The sequence below is a fragment of the Amblyomma mixtum genome, chromosome 9 (genome assembly GCF_055824585.1).
Source record: "Amblyomma mixtum isolate Tamu chromosome 9, ASM5582458v1, whole genome shotgun sequence".
Lineage (NCBI taxonomy): Eukaryota > Metazoa > Arthropoda > Arachnida > Ixodida > Ixodidae > Amblyomma > Amblyomma mixtum.
In genome coordinates this window covers 119,469,649-119,488,419 of record NC_143020.1, presented here as the reverse complement: position 1 = coordinate 119,488,419, position 18,771 = coordinate 119,469,649, and the positions used below count along the sequence as shown (strand labels likewise).

Here is an 18,771-nt window from a genome sequence, read left to right as displayed (position 1 = left end):
CCTGTTGTACGAGTCATTCTCTTAGTCATTTTGCTATTTGCTGAGTCATTCTCCGCACGGCGTCCCTCTCCTCTCCTTCCGGTAGAGAGGGGCAAGAGGTGAGGGGAACGGTAGAGGGATGGTAGGAACGGGGTAGGGCAGTCCGCGCAAGCCGCATATTATAGAACGATGGGAACGACGCGCAAAAATACGTCGTACGCAGACGGCAGACTAGTGAACCAAACGAAGTGCTTCGCGCGTGTAGTATTCCTTTCTGGGATTTTTGGGGGTCGTTTCACATCATACCATCACAACAAGCTTATCAGGTCACTTCAATCTAACTGAGATGAAAGAAATATTAGCTGCACCTACATCAGAGAAGATTGAAGGAACCGAGTTGCGCTATAAAAAAGACAGCCACAGGAAAAGCGAAGAGACAGACAGAGCTGTACCCCCTCTCTCATTCCCCTATTGCGCTCTGTCTGTCTTTTCGCTTTTCCTGTGGCTGTCTTTTTTATAGCGCAACTCGGTTCCTTCAAGCAATGCACCAACTTGCCCAACAAGAAGTTCTTCTAAACTACCATCAGAGAAGATAACCGCTGGTTCTTAAGGGTAACGGAGTGGATACCAAGAGAAGGCAAGCGTAGCAGGTGGGCGGCAGAAAGTTAGGTGGGCGATGAGATTAAGAAATCTGCGGGGATACGGTGGCCGCAACTGGAAAATGACAGGGTTTATAGGAGAGACATGGGAGAGGCCTTTGCCTTGCAGTGAGCGCAGTCAGGCTGAGGATGATGATGATGATGACGACGACGACATTAGTTTTGCATGTGTTTGCCAACTGTTGCTTGCCTCTGTAGGACCGGAGAACAGCGAGCCTAAGCGCAGCCGCACGTCATCCGGGCTGGTTTCACTGCTGTAAAGGAGATTGGCGGCGATTCGCTACACCTGAAGCTTCGCTACATTCGCTACAGCTTCTAAGCCTAGCCCCACTGAACCTCCACTTCGAGCTTCAAAGTAGACGAAGTGGTCACGGGGGCGTGAGGAGCGCTCGGGCTTTTTTGCAGCTGGCAGGTTTCCCACGCATGAACGAAGCTCAAAGGAACTTAAGTCCAAATAACAGATTTTCGCAGTAAAAGGAACAGCTCGCATAGTATCGTGGGATTTAGCATCCCGAAAATTACACGTTAGCCAGGAGAAATGGCGTTATGGATGGGCTATGGACTAATTAGGGCCATGCTTTGTTAATTACAGTGCACACAGCGGACAGCCTTCAGGCGCATTTTGCATTTGTCCCAACAGTATGCAGCTGCTTTGCCAGGATTCGGCCCGTGACCTGGACCTTAGCAATAAAACGGCTGTACGAATCTACCACCACGGCAGATAAGTATGGGGTACCTTTCGTGCTATCGGTTGAAATCAAGTTGCAATTAAGAACGGAATCAAACGTACAAATTTCCGGCTATAAACTAAACACAATGGCTGAAACTTTCCATTGCTTTGATGCTTTTATGCAGAACATGGATTGCGGCTCATGTGACTCAAAACAGTTTGTTTAAGCTGAATGGTAACATAGAGGCGGTATGTGTATCCTACACCTTAAACATCCCCACCTAATGAAAAGTGAGCATAAAGTCCTGCAAAAACTTAGAAAGGCAGCTTTTCGTCATACAGCGAGTAGTGTAAACATCAAACTACGCAGGCATTATGGAATGTACCTCGCAAGAAACGCCTTTTACGCAGCCAGAGACACGTGGTACGTCACTATGACGACAATTGTCACCGCTGTAGACATCTCCTGACCCGCAAATTAAAATCCGGCAGTACACTGTATTTCCAAAAACACCAAAATTATGAACAGGTGAGAAATCGCCGCTGATAACGTGTTCATGATATAGCACAGCTAACCGAAAAACAGGGTATTGTCTTGTCACCCACCGGTCAGCGAACGAGTTGACTGAAGGATGACCGTTTGGTTCGCCGAGACATTTCACACACCGTAGAGATGAAAGTGCGTGGCGATCACCTCGGCGGTGCCTTTTGCCATTTGTTTCTTGAGCACACTTCAAAACAACCACGGTGCACAGCGTCACCCGGCGCTCAACGCTTGTGGATGAACTTTTATCCGCCATGACGTCACACTTTGCACGAGGAAACGCAAAAGCAGTACTGTTTTCGACGTTCGCAGTGTATATATTCTAGACACGGAAAGTGACCCCAGTAAAACACCGCCATTGCCTTAGCCTTCGTGACTAGTGTGGACAAGGAAAAAATGATTCTTCCAGTCTTATCCCTGTGCTTAGCGCTCTGCTACTGTGCAGGTAAGTGCAAATCATGCATGGCTTATCCCGTACTAGAAAGATTTCATTGTTCCCTGCTTGCTACAGGATTGCGCTCTTGTAAAACTGGTCTATAGACAGTCTATAGACTATTTAGAGGCTCTATTGCCTTCTTATAAATATTTATTTTTGTCTATTCATAGTATACTGACCCTAGAAGTCTACTAAAAGTGTATGGCCATAAATCTATAGCATTTGTATTGCCTATGAACTTCTCTATGATTTTCTATAGAGGCGCTGTAGACCTACCCACGAAAGTCTATGGACAGTCTATAGAGTGTCTAAAAAATTTTCTATGGGCACATACCAAAGACAACGCCGACAGGCAGTTATGAGGACAGACAACTTTCTGATAACTTCTTTTCACCTTTCCCTTTTCTTCATCGTATCTATGGTGCAGTCTGTTCGAGGTCATGGAATGGTATTCAGCTAGACAGAACAAACTTATAGCTGTGCTTCCGAAAGCTATCTGTGAGGCAAGTGTCTGACTGACTTCTGGGTCCTTTGTGTCCAATTTTTCCAGCAGAGCAAGAGCTCTCAGTGTACCCAACGATTGTGCAAGAGCGAACAACCACAGGAAATCTGGTCATTCGGTTAACGGACGAGATTACTCTAAATCTCGAAAGGAGCTCTGTATTGGCCGACAAGCTCCTCGTTATGACAAGCAGTGAAAATGGGAATCAAGCGGACGCAGTAAGTGGTAAAATATCTTTTTGTGCATAGAAATGGTTATTTTGGATTGGTTTGGTTTAATGGGGTTTAAAATCCCAAAGCGACTCAGGCTGTGAGGGACGCCGTAGTGAAGGGCTCTGGAAATGTCGACCACCCGGAGTTCATTAACGTGCACTGACATCGCACAGTACATCGGCCTCTAGAATTTCGCCTTCATCGAAATTCAACCGCCGCGGCCGGGATCGAACCCCCGTCTTTCGGGCCAGCAGCCGAGTGCCGTAACCACTGAGCCAACGCGGCGGGGCTAATTTGGATTGATTGGTACAACAGTATTACGACCTGGTCATTATTTTTGTTGCACGCATTCTCTTCTCTTGCAGTGAAAAGTGTCATAGTAGTCTTAAAAATCCCTTCTCTGGCAGATTGAAGTTTTTTTTGCGCACTTATATCGCGGAACGGACAATCTAGCTGGAAAAATGATTTGACCTCTTGACCCCTACCCCTCCAAAAAAAGCTCGAGCTTATTCATCATCAGAATTTAGAGTGGCAACACGCAGCGGGAAAACAATTTTCTTTCAATTTACGACTGTAGTTTCCATTACTACATCGTGAATCCATAGCTTAAAATTGTTAATATTTTCACCCCATTCAGTAATATTAGTTTATTTATTGCCTGGTGAATAGCACAAAATATTTCAGGCAACTATACTTCTTTAACAGGAATAGGTCGAAAATATTTTTTATGTTATAAAAAATTATCTGGTTACTAGACACTGTGAGCCAGATACGAGGTATATTTTCAGGTCGACACGTCTGCCATTCAAGATAATTTGTACCACGACTCACATCACCGGTCTTCCCTCATGGTGCGGCAAAAGGATGGAGCCTTGCAAGTCGTAAGTTTCATTGCATACTCTTCGTTGGTTTAAATTGAATTCAATGTTGTAATATAAAAAAGCAAAAACAAACTAGCACTCGTTAAAGGTATTAAGGAAGCTTGTAAAGGAATTCTTCAATATATCCGGAAGTACTTCTCAATTTGCGAAAATGAGAAATTTCTCAATGCCTTTTCAGGAAGGCGTCATCAACAGCAGGCTGAGAATCAAGCCGCTGCCCCAGGCCGAGCGTTCATTGCAAGGGCAAATTCTTCACAGTGTTTACGAAGTTAAAGAGATCAAAGACGATATCGTGAAAATGGGTACGTAACTCTCACAAGCTTCTTCATCGCTCATACGTGCTCATTACTTAAGAAGTAGGAGTTGTATAACAGAGAGACTACCCTTGTCGCGGGGGCAAACACAAGAGGCAGATATGCTCCTAATATGCAAACAATGCATTCTTTTTAGGGAAAATTGAACCATTGAGTATTCAAAGCAGGATGCTGAAGAAATTGAATGTTTTTGCAGTGCATGGTAATTTTTTCCCGTAGAAAGCAGTAAAAGTTTTTATGGCGCAGTGTTGCTCAAAGCAGTGATGTAATAGTTTTTGAGGCATCTTGCTGAATGCAGACACATTATATCACAAAAAGCAGCCAAACCTGAAATGTTACTTTCGGTTGACTGAACATGCAACATTGAAAAAATAAGAGGGATCACAAGCACGAGAGTTTTACGCTTTAATTTCGTGGCAACAAAATACGTGAAAATAGCCTCTGTGTTGCAGAGAAAACTCGTTTGTCTGGTACTGTGCATTTGTATTAGGACGATTGCGATAACGCTCTTTCTGAGTTCGGCGCCTCCGTTAGGTAAGTTCAAAAAATCTCCAGCTGGCGCCTCATTGTGGCTATATATTAGAGTATTCCTAAGAAATATAGAAATCACACGTATTGCCTATTCAGAGAGCTGCCTCACAGCACTGAATAGGATGATAGGTCATACAGGCTTAGAGGGCTTCTATTAGAGCGACATAGTTTAGGAATAATTATTCGCATTCATACTTCTTGAAGTAAAGAGGGGAACCGCTTATGTCACTAATAGAAGCAAAAGTGGTGGATAAGCCCCGGCTTTCTAACCAATAAATATCGACGTGCTTAATGTTTTTTTAATTGGCCCCAAGAGCTATTTTCTGAAGGGGTAGCGTCAACGTGTATTAGGATATACTTTTGTTCGTAACAGACACGTGTATACTTGCTTTGCAGAGCCACGGTTAAAAAGCTCCTACTGGAGAGACCAATTCCCTTATTGGCGTGAGTATTATACAATTGCAATAAATACAATTGCTGGCCTAGGCTGTGTGACACAGAGGGTTATGGGTGATAAATTATCCTGCAGTTTTCTTTATTGCATTCTTTATTTCTGCTGAAATCTTCCTGTTCCAGCATACTTCTTATTTTTTTTTTTTAACAGCTTGTGCGATTTTGAGCTTTTTTTTTTACTGCGCATGTACCCATTCACTGGGCGTGCGCTAATCCCCTTTTGTAATGCGCTCAATCAGGGCCTTTAGCGTACTGTAAATAAAAAAAATGCAATGTGTGTAATACGGCGTTTGCGTCTACTGCCGTAGTATTTTGCTATCATGTGTTATAGAAACATCAGGTCAGAGAAACCTTTTTCATGACTCTTTAACACTTTCTTGTGAAACGAGTACAACTGCGTGGCTTCCTTCCACAAGTTATAAAATAGATAATATGTCGACAGGTACGAGTCAAGCCTATGTAAAAGCTTTAATTCAGGGTATGCAGGAGTAAGTTTGCAGTAATATCCATGTTTCTACAGCCTGCATGAACGCTTCCAGGAATAAAGAAGCCTTTATTTATTTTTGATTAGAAAGCGTGCTTTCTTTTTTTTTAGAAAATTGTTCCGATCTAGCCGCATCTTCAGTGCTGTAGGTGTACAATCCAATTGACTTCTGCTTCTAGTTTGCTTAATTCTCCCTTTTTTACCCCGGGTAATCAATTTAAAGACGCATTAACACAATAATTACGAGTGTGAAAGACCTTAAAAGACATTCGCGTGTAATATTTTTCAGCAAACTTCTTTCCGAGACCCACCACCACTCCAAAGCCTAGAACACACGTTGGGAAATTCGTGGTGGAGCTTCACGTTGTCTCCGACAAGGAGCACCACAAACACTTCCCAACGAATGCAGAATTGATTGCTTACTTGGCAGTCATGACCAATGCGGTAAGCTCGTTTCCTTCGTTTGTGTTTTACCTCCACAGAAGTACCGGAAGCAAAGCACCGAATCCCCAGGCGACACTTTGCTGAAAACTGTACTCACGCTTCAATGCTATTAGTCGTAAAACTACAATGATAGACTCCTGTAATCTTGTTTTTTTTTTGTTACAACCTAAGCATCAGTCCGGGGGAAAGAAAATTCGAAAACTGCTGCCGTGTGTTAAAGAAAACGAACTTTTTTTTTTGTTCCATGAGTTTACCGCCATTGTTCCTAAACCCTGGCAATAATCTTAGAGCATTCTTTACAAAAAAAAAAAACGCATTAAGAAACAAACCAAGCCGCTTCCCGAACTGAGATAGGAAGGCAAGATTCTTCCTATTTTTAGGGCATCACCGCATTGATCAAAGCATTTGTCTTTGTGAAAGAGCTGGCAGAGGTAAACTGCCTTAATGATTCACTGATACCGAACTCATGGGTGCCAAGGATGTCACTTATGTTTGCGACGCAATTTATGATCGCAGGAAGGGAACCAAAATTACCTGCTTGTTTTTCAGAGCCGTCCCTTTTCGATGAAAACGAACAAGATTTGCTCATATTGAATGGGATTGGAAAGTTTATGAACTTATGATTAACGTTAGAACTGATGCTTGGGCGAGTTGGTATGCCATTTCAAGCATGCAGACCAGAAGGACTTTTGACAGGGACGAAAGGAAAGACATATAATTATAATTAAGTGTTTCTCATACTGTGTAATAAAAAATGGAATCATCTTTATTTCAGGTCAATTTAAGGTACTTGGACATGACACGGCCTAATATTACCTTCAAACTCGTCGGAATAACACGGAACACGGTAAGTCTCTCCGCACGAAATCAAAGAGGGGAGTGAGAGGCAAAATAAAGCTTAACTGACTAGCATATCGTGCGTTTATGGTATAACGAGGATCCCACAGGACAGCTTCTACACTGTCAACCTGAAAAAAAAATTCCTTTCGATTTAGCGGAAATGCTTGTGCTTTCCGGGCAGAGCACATTGACTCAGCTAATGTACAGAGGACAAAACTCCTGCGTAGAACACGTTCTGGGTGTTTCGCGCAGATTGTGCGATATCGAGCGACAACATTTGGCTTAAAATGGTCTGGATGGAAGCATGTGCGGTTAAACTTGTAGTATTTCATCGTCATTTTTTGCATTCCTGGTCGCAGTGGTTTTGGGAGCTGCGGAACGCACAGTTCGGTCGTTCTAAACATGTGTTTTGCCCTCTGTACATCTTTGATAAACATTGACATTATGCTAGGACCCCTGCTTACAGACCAGGTATAAAATATATACCACATAACTGTGATCACAGCGCCACGTCTGCATGCGTGTCGGCATGCATGTCTGTATGCGGGTCTTAGGAACAAGTATTTTCATTAGTTCGAGTTCGTCAGTCTGAGCAGGTTAAGTTACACTAAAAATTATACAAAAATAAACGCACTCTTCATTTACAGGTCTGACATCCAAGGTTTTCAGTCTAGTGCGGCTTCAAGCAATTTAAGAGACATTGGTCAGCAGTCAGCATTGCCTAAATTCATTGAGCATAGGTCAATCAGCCTCACGCACGAATAAGGGGGGCAGTCCACTCAGCAGTATTTTTCCTTTTCTGCTGAAGAATGTTGTTTCCATTCTTTCCACCGAGTGAAGTTTTCAATATGCGAGGAGTACTGTCCCAGTAGAGAGTTTTGCGGTCAATACGGAGTAAAGAGGCCTGGTGCCTCTATCTGTTTTACCACCCCATTTTTGGCGGCTGAGTCTAGTGCTGAGTGCAGCAGACGGCACCGTGATCTAGGCGTCATCGTCAGCTACAAGGCGCCGTGGCAATATCTTAGAATCTACGCTGTACATAGCAAAAGAGGTTAGGTTGTTAAAAAGCGCACATTTATTCACCCAGACATTAGTGACGCGAAGTGAAAATATTAGATTACCAACGCCCATTTAATGCGCCTTCCACCACGTGGACGGCAGAGAAATTTTGCTGTGCCATCGATGCCTTTATACTCAAAGAGAACTATTGGCTGCTTCAAAGAGATCACCACACGCATATAGCGTCCACCAAGTGTCTGGTGCTTTACGGTCGTATTTTCGCTATAATACTCGTCGGTGTCGGTCATGATTTCATCTGAAGACAAGAGTTGAGCTGACAATAACAAATGCACAGAAACACAAAACTTCCAAGTGCCTTCCTGCATCAGCTATGATTTATTAGGAGAGCTCATAAATACAGTGCGCTCTTTACGTAATATTCTTGATGTTTTAATGCACTGAACAGCAAGCAATTAATGATATGGGTTTTTACTTTTTGCAACAATAGTTCCAATCTGTGCCTTAAACCTTGCACAATTCATTAAACATATTCCGAGTTATCTACTGTCTTGTACCGTAATGCGAAGATATTCCCTGATTGTGCTGCTTTCCCCCAGGATGACGCTTTTGCGTACGTAGTTCAAGGTACCCTTGAGGCGGCTCAGACTCTTGAGCGTCTGGTGCAGTATTACAAACAAGGGAAAATTCCGGGCAACCCTGACGCTTTGTACCTAATAACCAAGTAAGTACCGCGGCACATTAACTGTTCCTTCATGGCAAAGCTTCCAATTTTTAGGCCATCACCGTGCACGTTACTGCATACGCCCCCCGTGCCTACTGCGGTATAGTACTCCTTCCAGGAACTCAGACCATTTTCTCCTTTGAATTTTCTTGCAGCCGGGACTTATCGAGCATTGAGAGCGGAGTGCTTGAGAAAGGCGTAGCAGGTAAGAGACTGTCGCGTCGCCCGATACGCGCAAAAACTCGTGTAGCTGGGGCACGGCATCACAAATTAAGCACTGCTTAACTTTCACACAACAAACGAACTGCAATTGTACATTTTATCATAGCAACAGTTAATCGTGAGCAGTAATTTTGGCCGTGACAGTGCGGTTAAATCATTTCCCTATATCCCTATCGAAAGCTTGGAAATATTGCGCACAAAAGATCATGCCGTGAAGAAAGATCGCGAAGGTGGTCAGTAAACAACTACTAGAAATGGAGCTCAGCCTGAGAAGAACGTTCGACAGGACAACGTTTTCTGCAGCATTGTACATAACAGTGCATGTGAAAGTGCTGCACTCAACAACTACGTATCATGCGACTTAGTAGAAAAATATCAGTACAAGAAAACATGCATTTTTTTTGTTCGCGAAATTCTGGGTGACGGTTTTCGTGCACATAAACACAACATTTATGGATTTATTGGAGTTGAATTTTTTACATGATTGAGCCAGTCGATGGATTTAAATTAAAGTCAATCAAGCAATCCTTCTCAAATTAACTTCTTACGATTCGACGAAAGTGAATTAGGTGTTAACCCAATGCATGGTGGTGCCCATTTCTACGCTGTCCCACAAGTTAGGCTGTTTACGGCTATGCGTCTGTTTCGTCCAACTTAGAAGATATACAGCAAGTTTTTTTTTTCCAGGTCTTGCGTTTCTGGGCAGATTGTGTACGAAGCTGGCAGCCGCCGAAGGGGAAGACATCGCTGGCTCGTACAGCGGAGTCTATCCGATGGCCCATGAGCTGGCACATATGTAAGGGTCGCTTCGTATTCTGCAATTTGCGTCGGGCGACGGCGCGATTCCTGTCCTTTCCGCGACGGTAGAGAGTGTCGTTCTAATCGCACGTAAGCCAATTCTCGGGCAGCTCCAGTATGAAAGGAAACATGTCATAAGAATTCAACCAATCCGAAATACTGAAGATATGAGTTACAAGTGCAAATTTTATTTTTTTCTAAGTAGTTTTCTTGGAGCATACAAAAATGCTAAGAAATTTAAAGCTTTGGGAGGGAGAATAACGGCTCGAATTAGCTCTTGTATGGAGGCTGACTGTTACGCATCATATTGCGGCTACCTGTGCATAGGCCTTGCGTTGGCTTGACGGTGTCGTAGAGTGACAGCTATCGTATTAGCTAATGGGATGCTTCGTGATGTCGTGTCACATGGTCGGTGCTGGCTCCGCTGGCTGGCGGAATGGGAGATTTGAAGCGCTTTTCATTGTTGCCGTGTCGAAGCGCTTTTTTGCGTGTAGAGACGGGTGGTCGCCTCGGAAATGCTTTGCTCGTGATATAAAGCAATGCCCGCGAAATAGCACTAAAAACTGAAGCTTTATCAGAGCGAGCTATACAGCTAGGCCGTCGGGTCTCCGCGTCAGGCCAGAAGATAGCCTTCACAACTATTCTCTTAAATCCGTGTCATTGAGCGCACTGGCATATAGTCTAAATTTTATAAGAGTATTTATTTTTTAAGTGAGATAAAAAAAAATATGACCTTTTCTTTTAAACAAGCAAAACTAAACAATACTAGGGCTTTTTGTGCTGCCTTATTGTCACTTTTAAAAGTGTGGTACATCTCTAGACCAGGAGCAACTTTTGATGTTGTTCCGGAGGAATTTGCTGGATACGCGAAGCAAAGGGCGGTAGTATTTACTTGACGAGCTACGGCCGCTTCTGTTTTTTCAGCCAGCGTGCGCTTCGGAGGACGCGGTTGTTGCGACGCGCGTATTTTCTCTCTTTTTCTTTTTCCTCATATCTTTCAACTCTCTTCTATCTGCACGTGGCAGTGGTGGTACGTGGCTCGGCTGGAGCCAGTCGGCAGGCCCGTGCACTTTCCTTTTCATCCTTCTCTCAGTGGCAACAACAACAACAACGGCCTCATGACGTAACCCGTTAAGTACACCATCAAATGTTATGTTGTCATGGCTTGCAGGTTCAACTAGTCTAAGTTTTACTTTGTGTTTCCGAAGTGAGCGATAATCTCGCACGAATAGACGCCAACTAATGGCGCTCCATCATGCAGCCTAGGTGCGGAGCACGACGAAAGCCATAGATGCCCGTGGTCTGCCGGATATCTCATGAGCTACGTGGACGGAGGCACCAACAAGTACAAACTTTCTGTGTGCAGCCGGGAACAAATAAGGAAGACTGTCCTGTAAGTTTCACCATAGAATAGTTTTTTTGTGCATTGTACTCCAAAAAGCAGCGCATAAAAAAAATGATAGCCGCAGTGTAAAAGTACTGGAAGGTCGAAAGGCCGCTAATAAGAGTCCAAGCTGAACAGCTTCAAGGGCCTTCTAAATGAAATCGCCTGCAGGCTATCTTCTCTGAACTAAACAAAAAAAAATATTTATCCCACTGTGTGTTGAAGCTTGCAATAACAATACCAGTAACAACCAGCTTGAGGGAAAGAGCATAGGCGAGAAAGACAGTGCGCAAGAGTTGCAGGCCCGTAATTCTTCAATAAAATAATAGAGAGTTATAGCATACCGTCCCCATGTGTACGTTACTGTTTAGCAGGAAAGGCTGGCGGCAGCTGGAAAATACCGGCGTGCCAGTAGTTTGGGCGATGCCTTTTTAGCTAAAATTATGATGGTACAACGAGCTTAACTTTTTACAGAACAAGAGACAAAACAAAACAAAACACAAAACTTTTTAGCATTTCGGAATGTCGGTGTCAGCCGGCAAACTGCCGGCAGATATCCTGCGAGACGGGTGCAGCAGAGGGAATCCACGCCAAGTCGAAGGAATGAGAACATGGCGCCGTGTGTGACCGACATGATGGGCGAGAAGAAAAAGGGACTGTGGTGCAGTTCTAGACACGGTACCATCTCTGAAATGTTCTAATACTTCGTCCAGAGGTCATTAACCTTAACCCATCTGCAGGCCCGGTGCAGTGACCGAAGGGATCAAGCTTGGTGGAACTGTATAGGATATCGACTACGGTAAACGTCGGCAGGAAAGCAAGGTTCATGGTGGATATCAAAAGCCGGCGAGTCAGCTGCTGAAACATACTGTATACATCTCTGTATGAAGTATGCTTTAGAGCAGTCGGCTGTGAACGAACTAGTATCTGCCTCTGCCACCACGAGAACGGTGGCGCCACACGCCTGCGCAGGTACCTCGAGCAATGTGCACCTGAAGTGGGTTCAATAAAACAGGTAAACGATCTCATACGCAAAGATAAAGAATGCTTGGGTGAACGCAGAATGCCATTGCATTGAGATCCCTGCAGTGCGTGCATATTTATGCTCAAAATAAATGTCCAACCATTTGCCATCACCACAACTATTTTTCGCTTGGGCCTATTTAATACGGCAAAGGCGCCATGTAAAACTTATCGTGAAGCGACCGGAAAGTACGTCGTCAGGTAACACGGCAAATGGCAACATAAACATAGTAATGACCTAATATAACTCTTATATTCATCAGAGCACTGCCATCTGAAAGGATATAAGAGCATGGTCTAGTATTGGACGAAAAAAAAAATCAAAGCGATGTGTGTGATACCAGCACTGAGGCTGTATTTGATTACGAAGAACACCACAGGGCAGAATTCAGTGTATTACGAACAAATTTTGCGCGCACAATTTTTTCTTCCTGCTTCGCATATCAACTGAGCGCAGCTCCCAATTTCAGTTCTCCAGCTTAGTGGCGGTTACTTTCACGCAAGATTTGTTTTGCGCTTCTCGACAAGTGGCCGGAATATTAGCACCGATATGATCATCACTCAGTAATGCTGCATAGTATACACATGGGAAGAACAGCTGGTGTTTCCTGTGGTTCATCTCAGATTTAGCGGGGCAGCACAAAGCAAAACAGACGAAGCATACGGTGAATAAATAGGCGATCGCGAGCGCACAGATCGAAAGACGAGGGAAGCGCAGAAATTGACACAACCTTTGGCATTTCTTTTTTCATGCTGCGTTATGTAGACTACATCGGCTACATTAATACATTAATAGAGATAAGCAGACACTAATAATATTAGGCGTACTCGTGCCAGCAAAGCACCGTTCTCGAGAGATTTCAAAACCCAGCGCTTTTCTTGAAACGAGACGTAATTAGTTCAGTCCTGACCACCTTTTCATAAGTACAATGAACCCAGCCATTCTAGCTCGTGTCGACCTTCGCACTGTGTTACCTATTTCAGGGCGGCTTCTGACGTTTGTTTGCGCGAAACATCGAAGACGAACTATATGACTCACCACAGAAAATTCCCGGGTCAAAAATTAGCTGAAGTGTCTTATTGCCGGAAGATGCTCAGAGAGTACGGAAGGAACAGTGTGGTAACCTATCGAAAGGTGAGCTGTGCGAAGCCAAGCACTTTGACGTTCTTCATTTAATTTACACATTTATGAACGTGCCAGAAAACGTACCGCAGTGTAAACTGAATGCTAGATCTTTCATCAAAGAAAGAAGTAGATGTAAATTTAAGGCACAAAACTAGAGCACCTTCGGCTGTTGAATATATAGGTATTTAATGTTCTTGCTGCATGTACCGAAACAGTGCATTTCGGCAGCAGCGCTGGTCATTTTAAGCGGAATAAAATCATCGGCAGAAGAGGCAGAGTGCGCATGAAGGAAAAATAAGCATAATGCCAAGTGGTAGGGACCTCAATGAGGGATAGGAGGCCAGAAAATTTCCAAACATGGACTCGTTGATGCTCCCAGAAAAACGGAATAAAAGATGGCACTGCTAAACAATACTGCCTTGAAGTGGACTCCATTAGACCGATGATAAAATAAGTTTCGTATCGACAGCTTGAAACCAGTATGCTCCCGTAGGGTGTGATATTGGGTGCGAATAATCGCGATTAATTGCCATTACTTTACTGTTTAACCGGAACATCCGAAAATGAGCATTATTATTGGTATTGTTACGAGGTGGCAAGCCTAGAAAAAGGACGGCATGATGACAGATGATAATATGATTTAATGGCTGTGGGCCTAGCGCGAGCGCTCCGTCCCGCGCCACTGCCCTCTTCTTCGTAACATGACCCGGCTCCTCCGAGCGATCGTCCCGATCGATTGCTTAATTTCTCATTGATGAGGTGACGATGACCATAATCACAAAGGGTAGAAGAAGAGGAATGGCTTGCCACCAAGATGAACGAGATGATCTGGTCAACGGTTGTCCCTGGAGCTTCAGGTCCAGTAGTCGGTCGCCACAGCCGAAGGTCAGGGATTAAGGACTCGTCGGACAGCTTGGGCGGGGGTGCCGTCTTGATTCGGGTCGTCGTCGGGTCATGCTGCGTCTGGTCCTGGTCGTCGTGTCGTGTGGTCGGGGCTGGGGACGGGGCGGGAAAAAGCGGCTGGTCGGTTCTGGTCTGGTCGGGCTCGGGTTGAGCCGGCGGCGGAGTCCAGGTCCCCTCGGCCAACGACGAAGGCGAGCAGAAGGTAGCGATGCTCCAGGGACCAGGATGACGATGAGGAACCCGCACCTCACACCAAATGTTACGAGGCGGCAAGCCTAGAAAAAGGACGACATGATGACAGATGATAATATAATTTAATGGCTGTGGGCCCAGCGCGAGCGCTCCGTCCCGCGCCACTGCCCTCTTCTTCTTCGTAACAGTACAATCATTATTGTTGCTATCTATTAAGTGCCCTCAATTTTACAGCGAGAGTTTTCCCTGCAACTCTTCTGTGGTGGCCACCGTTGACGTAGCACCGTTAACTATTTTCGGGGCGGACTAGTAGAGGGTATGGCGTTGTGAGAGAGAAGGTTTAGTTTAGTTTATTGGGGTTTAACGTCCCAAAGCGACTAAGGCTATGAGAGACGCCGTAGTGGAGGGCTCCGGAAATTTCGACCACCTGGGGTTCTTTAACGTGCACTGACATCGCACAGTACGCGGGCCTCTAGAATTTATGCTCAAAAGAAATTCCAGCCGCCGCGGCCGGGATCGAATCCGCGTCTTTTGGGTCAGCAGCCGAGCACCTTAACCACTGAGCCACCGCGGCGGCCTGAGAGAGAAGGGAATAAGGTAGTTCGCAGCGTATTTAATATACGGAGCCCTAGGGAGGGGACTAGGAGAGCTAACACGAGCTTGGCAGCATTCGTCGTGATGGCGTAGGACGCGCGTTCAGTACACGCCTCCAAGGGCTTCAAAATGTCTTTCGGTAGCACTGAACAGATCTGCGCAGGGATGTAATTTGATATTAGAGAACGTGGGGTAGTGAACTTTTACACCTGGCACACGATAGCTTGAAACTACCTTAAACTAACTGTACTTTTGATGGGCATCATATAATCAATTGTTTTCAAGCCTTCTGAGGCAACGTTTTTCTATTATCGCTGCATTGGCACAATAGACTTCTGTAGATAGTCTGGTTGCACTTTCAAGGAGATATCAATGTCCTCCCCTCCAACCTGTTATTCATATATTGGCGCACTAGTCGCATTAAGGAATGATCCCTAGGAGAGCCTCAAACAAAAATTGCTATTGCAGCTTTTTGTAATTTTCTCGCAAACGAACATTTCATACAGTTGGATTTCTCTGCTGTCGCGCTTTTTGCGAAGTATATTGCCAACGTGACGTGCAAAGAGTTCCCTAGCGACAGCCACTGTGATCATAGATGGCGTGGACTTCGTAGTGTCACACCCATTGTTTCTAATGTCTCGTTTTACTTTTAGAGGTCTCACATCAGCCAGATCGAGTTTAGGACTCGTGAAGAGCCACCGTAAACAGACAGAATCATATTTTGTGTGTTGTTTTTTTCTTTTGATTTCTTACTTTTCCCACCATATTTGTTTTGCGCCCCATTACTGATGAAAAGAAATTACAGCATGACAAAGGAGTGTGCGGCGACTCTATGAGGTTGATGTGTTGAGATGAAGTGGTAACACATTGTATCTCCATTTACTGAATCGCTCCTCTTACTATTTCAGTCCTGGGATTTAGCCAGCAAGTGTAAAATGAGGTGCTGCTTTCAGAGGAACTATCAGATATGGTGCATAGAAGTTGACATACTCGAGGGTATGTCATGTAGCGGCCAAAAGGTAAATATCTGTATTGCTTCCAAGCGGTTGTTGCATGTATCACTACTTGTCAGCTTTTGGCGGTAAGGCGAAAAAAAAACACTGACTAGTTGCCTCGGTTGCGCAAAAAGAGAAGCTTTCTTCACCTATTTTGTCATATGGCGTCCTTATGCGCTAAAATTTAGTAATGGCTAGTTGATGTTGGTGTGTAGAAGATATCGTTGTGGTCGCATATGTCATGAAAAGAAGCCCGCTCATATTTGTTCCTCACTAAAATACAAACATTGCTCTTGCTGTATGGGATAATATTATGGTGGGACTAATAAAACGACTAGATAAATAAAGGTGCCCTTACATGTGCCACAAAGTGTAACGGACTTCAGATGATGTAGTGCGAACGCCACATGAAATCTGAACTTGGCAGTGACGACGAGAATAGCTACACGAGGAAGATTAGTTGAGGCAGAATAAATATTATTACGCGAAGTCCGATGGCAGTATGCGATAGTGGGAGCTTCGTGGTTGAAAGAGAGATAAGATTTATGATACATGAAAACACGAGTGAGTTTGTGACGACCGGCGAGTGCAGGAAGATGGAGGCGAGATTTTAGTGCTGAAGCCGTAGTGTGACTGAACAGCCGGACTAAATGAATCTGGCAGCGCTGTTCTGGACTGATCCGAGCATGATGAGGCTAGCGTTGGAAGGACCGTACGGGACACATGTGAACTCAAGTTTGCAACGTATGAGTGTTAATAACATATAAAATACATAAAATAAATGAAACGTGATCAACAACTTCATTGGCATACGGAAATATGGGGCCTTTCCCGCGATATGAAATCCTTTAAGAAAGGGTGAGACATTTGCTTCTTCGATTCAGTTTGTGGTTCCGGATTATAATGCATGACTATCCTTATAAGTAGTGGTCATTTCCAGACCAGAACTCGTACTGTGAATCGTTTTACCCGTCTTCTGAGGCACATTATCACGTCACGCCGCCTGCTAGCTCTTCTGCAGCGTGCAATCTATGTTCAGCTTTCAATTAGCTTTCAATTTCAATTAGACTTCAGCTTTCGATTAGCCAGAAGTCCCACGGAAAAACATTTTAATCACAGCAGGTGCGAAAAGTTTTTCTGAAGTCATGGTTTTGCGAAAAAGTGTGCTCAAGGTGTCATAAACTAGCAGGCCCATCAAGTTGTAACGGGGCGCTTAATGCTGTGTGAATACTGAGCGCAATTTATCGGCGGAAACGCGGGGACGATGGCGTTGAGAAAAAAAAGAGTGGTGGATTGCGCACGTACAGCAAGATGCTTCCAGACGACGAAGTCTGTTGTAGGCTGAACAGCAGCTTTTTGGAAAATGAAACATGGTCTGCCACTTTTCGAAAAGCCCTAATATCTAATACACACCATTACGTCCTCTTCTCGAAGCACTGTCTTGTGGCTTCAGGCTTCGCTCCTAACGTTTTCATGTTTTTGTTCGCAAGAATGTCGTCTAATAAAGTAACATCTAAGAGAGTAACGGTGAAGGAGTTTGACAGAAAATACTAAGCAAATAATAACAGTAAAAACAGTGCAGATGAAGTTATCACTGCATATTCCCGCACAATGCATGAGACCTATTTTTGAAAAAAGCAAGATTAAATATATAAATGCATCCTTTCTACTTCTGCGTACCCCAAAAAAGACACGGGGTGTACTCTTTGCTCCGGCCTACTAGCTCAAATATTCGGAACTGTAGAACTACCTATGCCAGTTATCTACGTGAGGAAAGCAATTTGTTTCCAATAGAGACATGTCATCCAATAAATACTCAACTACGAGCATTTTCCGGTGCCCTCAAATGTGTGAGTGAAGACGGCAATATGCTAATGTTTTTATACATTTGTGCACTGGCGAAAATGATTGGTACTCGCCTGAAAAAAGGAACTGTTTTTGTTTCTTTCAGACATGCAGAAGAGGAGTCTGTGGGAATCATGCGTGGCCCGGAGAGTAGTGTTACTGCATTTTTTTTTTCAAACTGTGATAATAAACCGAAGCTCAGATGTTAATCTCACAAGCATTAAGGCAGCTTACTCCTCCTCTGCGTTCCAGCAGCTGTAGTGAAACACCTGCTGCTAATGTCTAATCGTTATCGTGGTGACACTGTTGTTGTAGCGCTTTGTTATTTAAGAAAAAAACGCGAATAAACGTGGCGCCAAGTCGACATGATGCGAATTCCACTTGGACATGGATATCGAAAAAAGGTGCATCATTCACTAGATTGATTTCGAATTGAATTGGCCTGAAATTTATTTCGCAGAACATAATTTTGCGAGGAGGCCAGGTAAACAGCTGTAAGACTAGGTTGAGGATCCCTGACCACTTTGCACACAAAGCAGCACAGCAGCGTGCGAGGAAGGCGGTGCTCATATAGACACATATGTAGGCTGTGCTACATCACGTCGGAGAGCAAATAAAAAAAGCAAGTGATAAAAAGACGACAAAGTAGATTAACAAACAAACATGGCGCACGATTCATTTGATGAAATTGTGGATATGTCATTGCCTGTCTCCATAAAGGTCTTATTTAAAATTATCGGTAATGAATACCTTAAGATCTGTTTTTTGTACTTTGTTCGGCATCTGGTGACGTTCCAAGGTCCCAAATATCATACATTATTTGGCTATATCAATAAACAATCCTATCTGACAAAGTTTATAAAACCTGGATATGAAATAAAATGAGGCAATTTGCCGTTAACGAAACAGAAAATGCGGTATTTTGCTCCCATATTTAGGAGAACTAAAGTACGCGTGGCCACAGAGAAAATGCTGGAAACAAAAGTTGAAATCAACTGC

At 44.1% G+C, this 18,771-nt stretch overlaps 1 protein-coding gene across 2 annotated transcripts; it reads left to right on the top strand.

Annotated features, from left to right (window-relative positions):
* The first annotated feature begins 2,060 nt into the window (after window positions 1–2,060).
* On the top strand, window positions 2,061–17,990 carry LOC149330984 (venom metalloproteinase BumaMPs1-like). 2 transcript variants are annotated; one of them, XM_089561698.1, is made up of 14 exons: window positions 2,061–2,297; window positions 2,842–3,008; window positions 3,791–3,883; window positions 4,062–4,185; window positions 5,125–5,172; window positions 5,955–6,109; window positions 6,885–6,956; window positions 8,566–8,690; window positions 8,846–8,895; window positions 9,600–9,708; window positions 10,972–11,103; window positions 13,102–13,252; window positions 15,841–15,951; window positions 17,879–17,990. In XM_089561698.1, exons 1-14 carry the CDS (start codon window positions 2,249–2,251, stop codon window positions 17,924–17,926), a joined length of 1,434 nt encoding a protein of 477 aa, XP_089417824.1. In that variant the 5' UTR covers window positions 2,061–2,248; the 3' UTR covers window positions 17,927–17,990. The 2 variants fall into 2 exon arrangements, with proteins under 2 accessions (XP_089417824.1, XP_089417823.1); XM_089561697.1 differs by having other exon boundaries at window positions 2,839–3,008.
* Window positions 17,991–18,771: the final 781 nt, after the last annotated feature.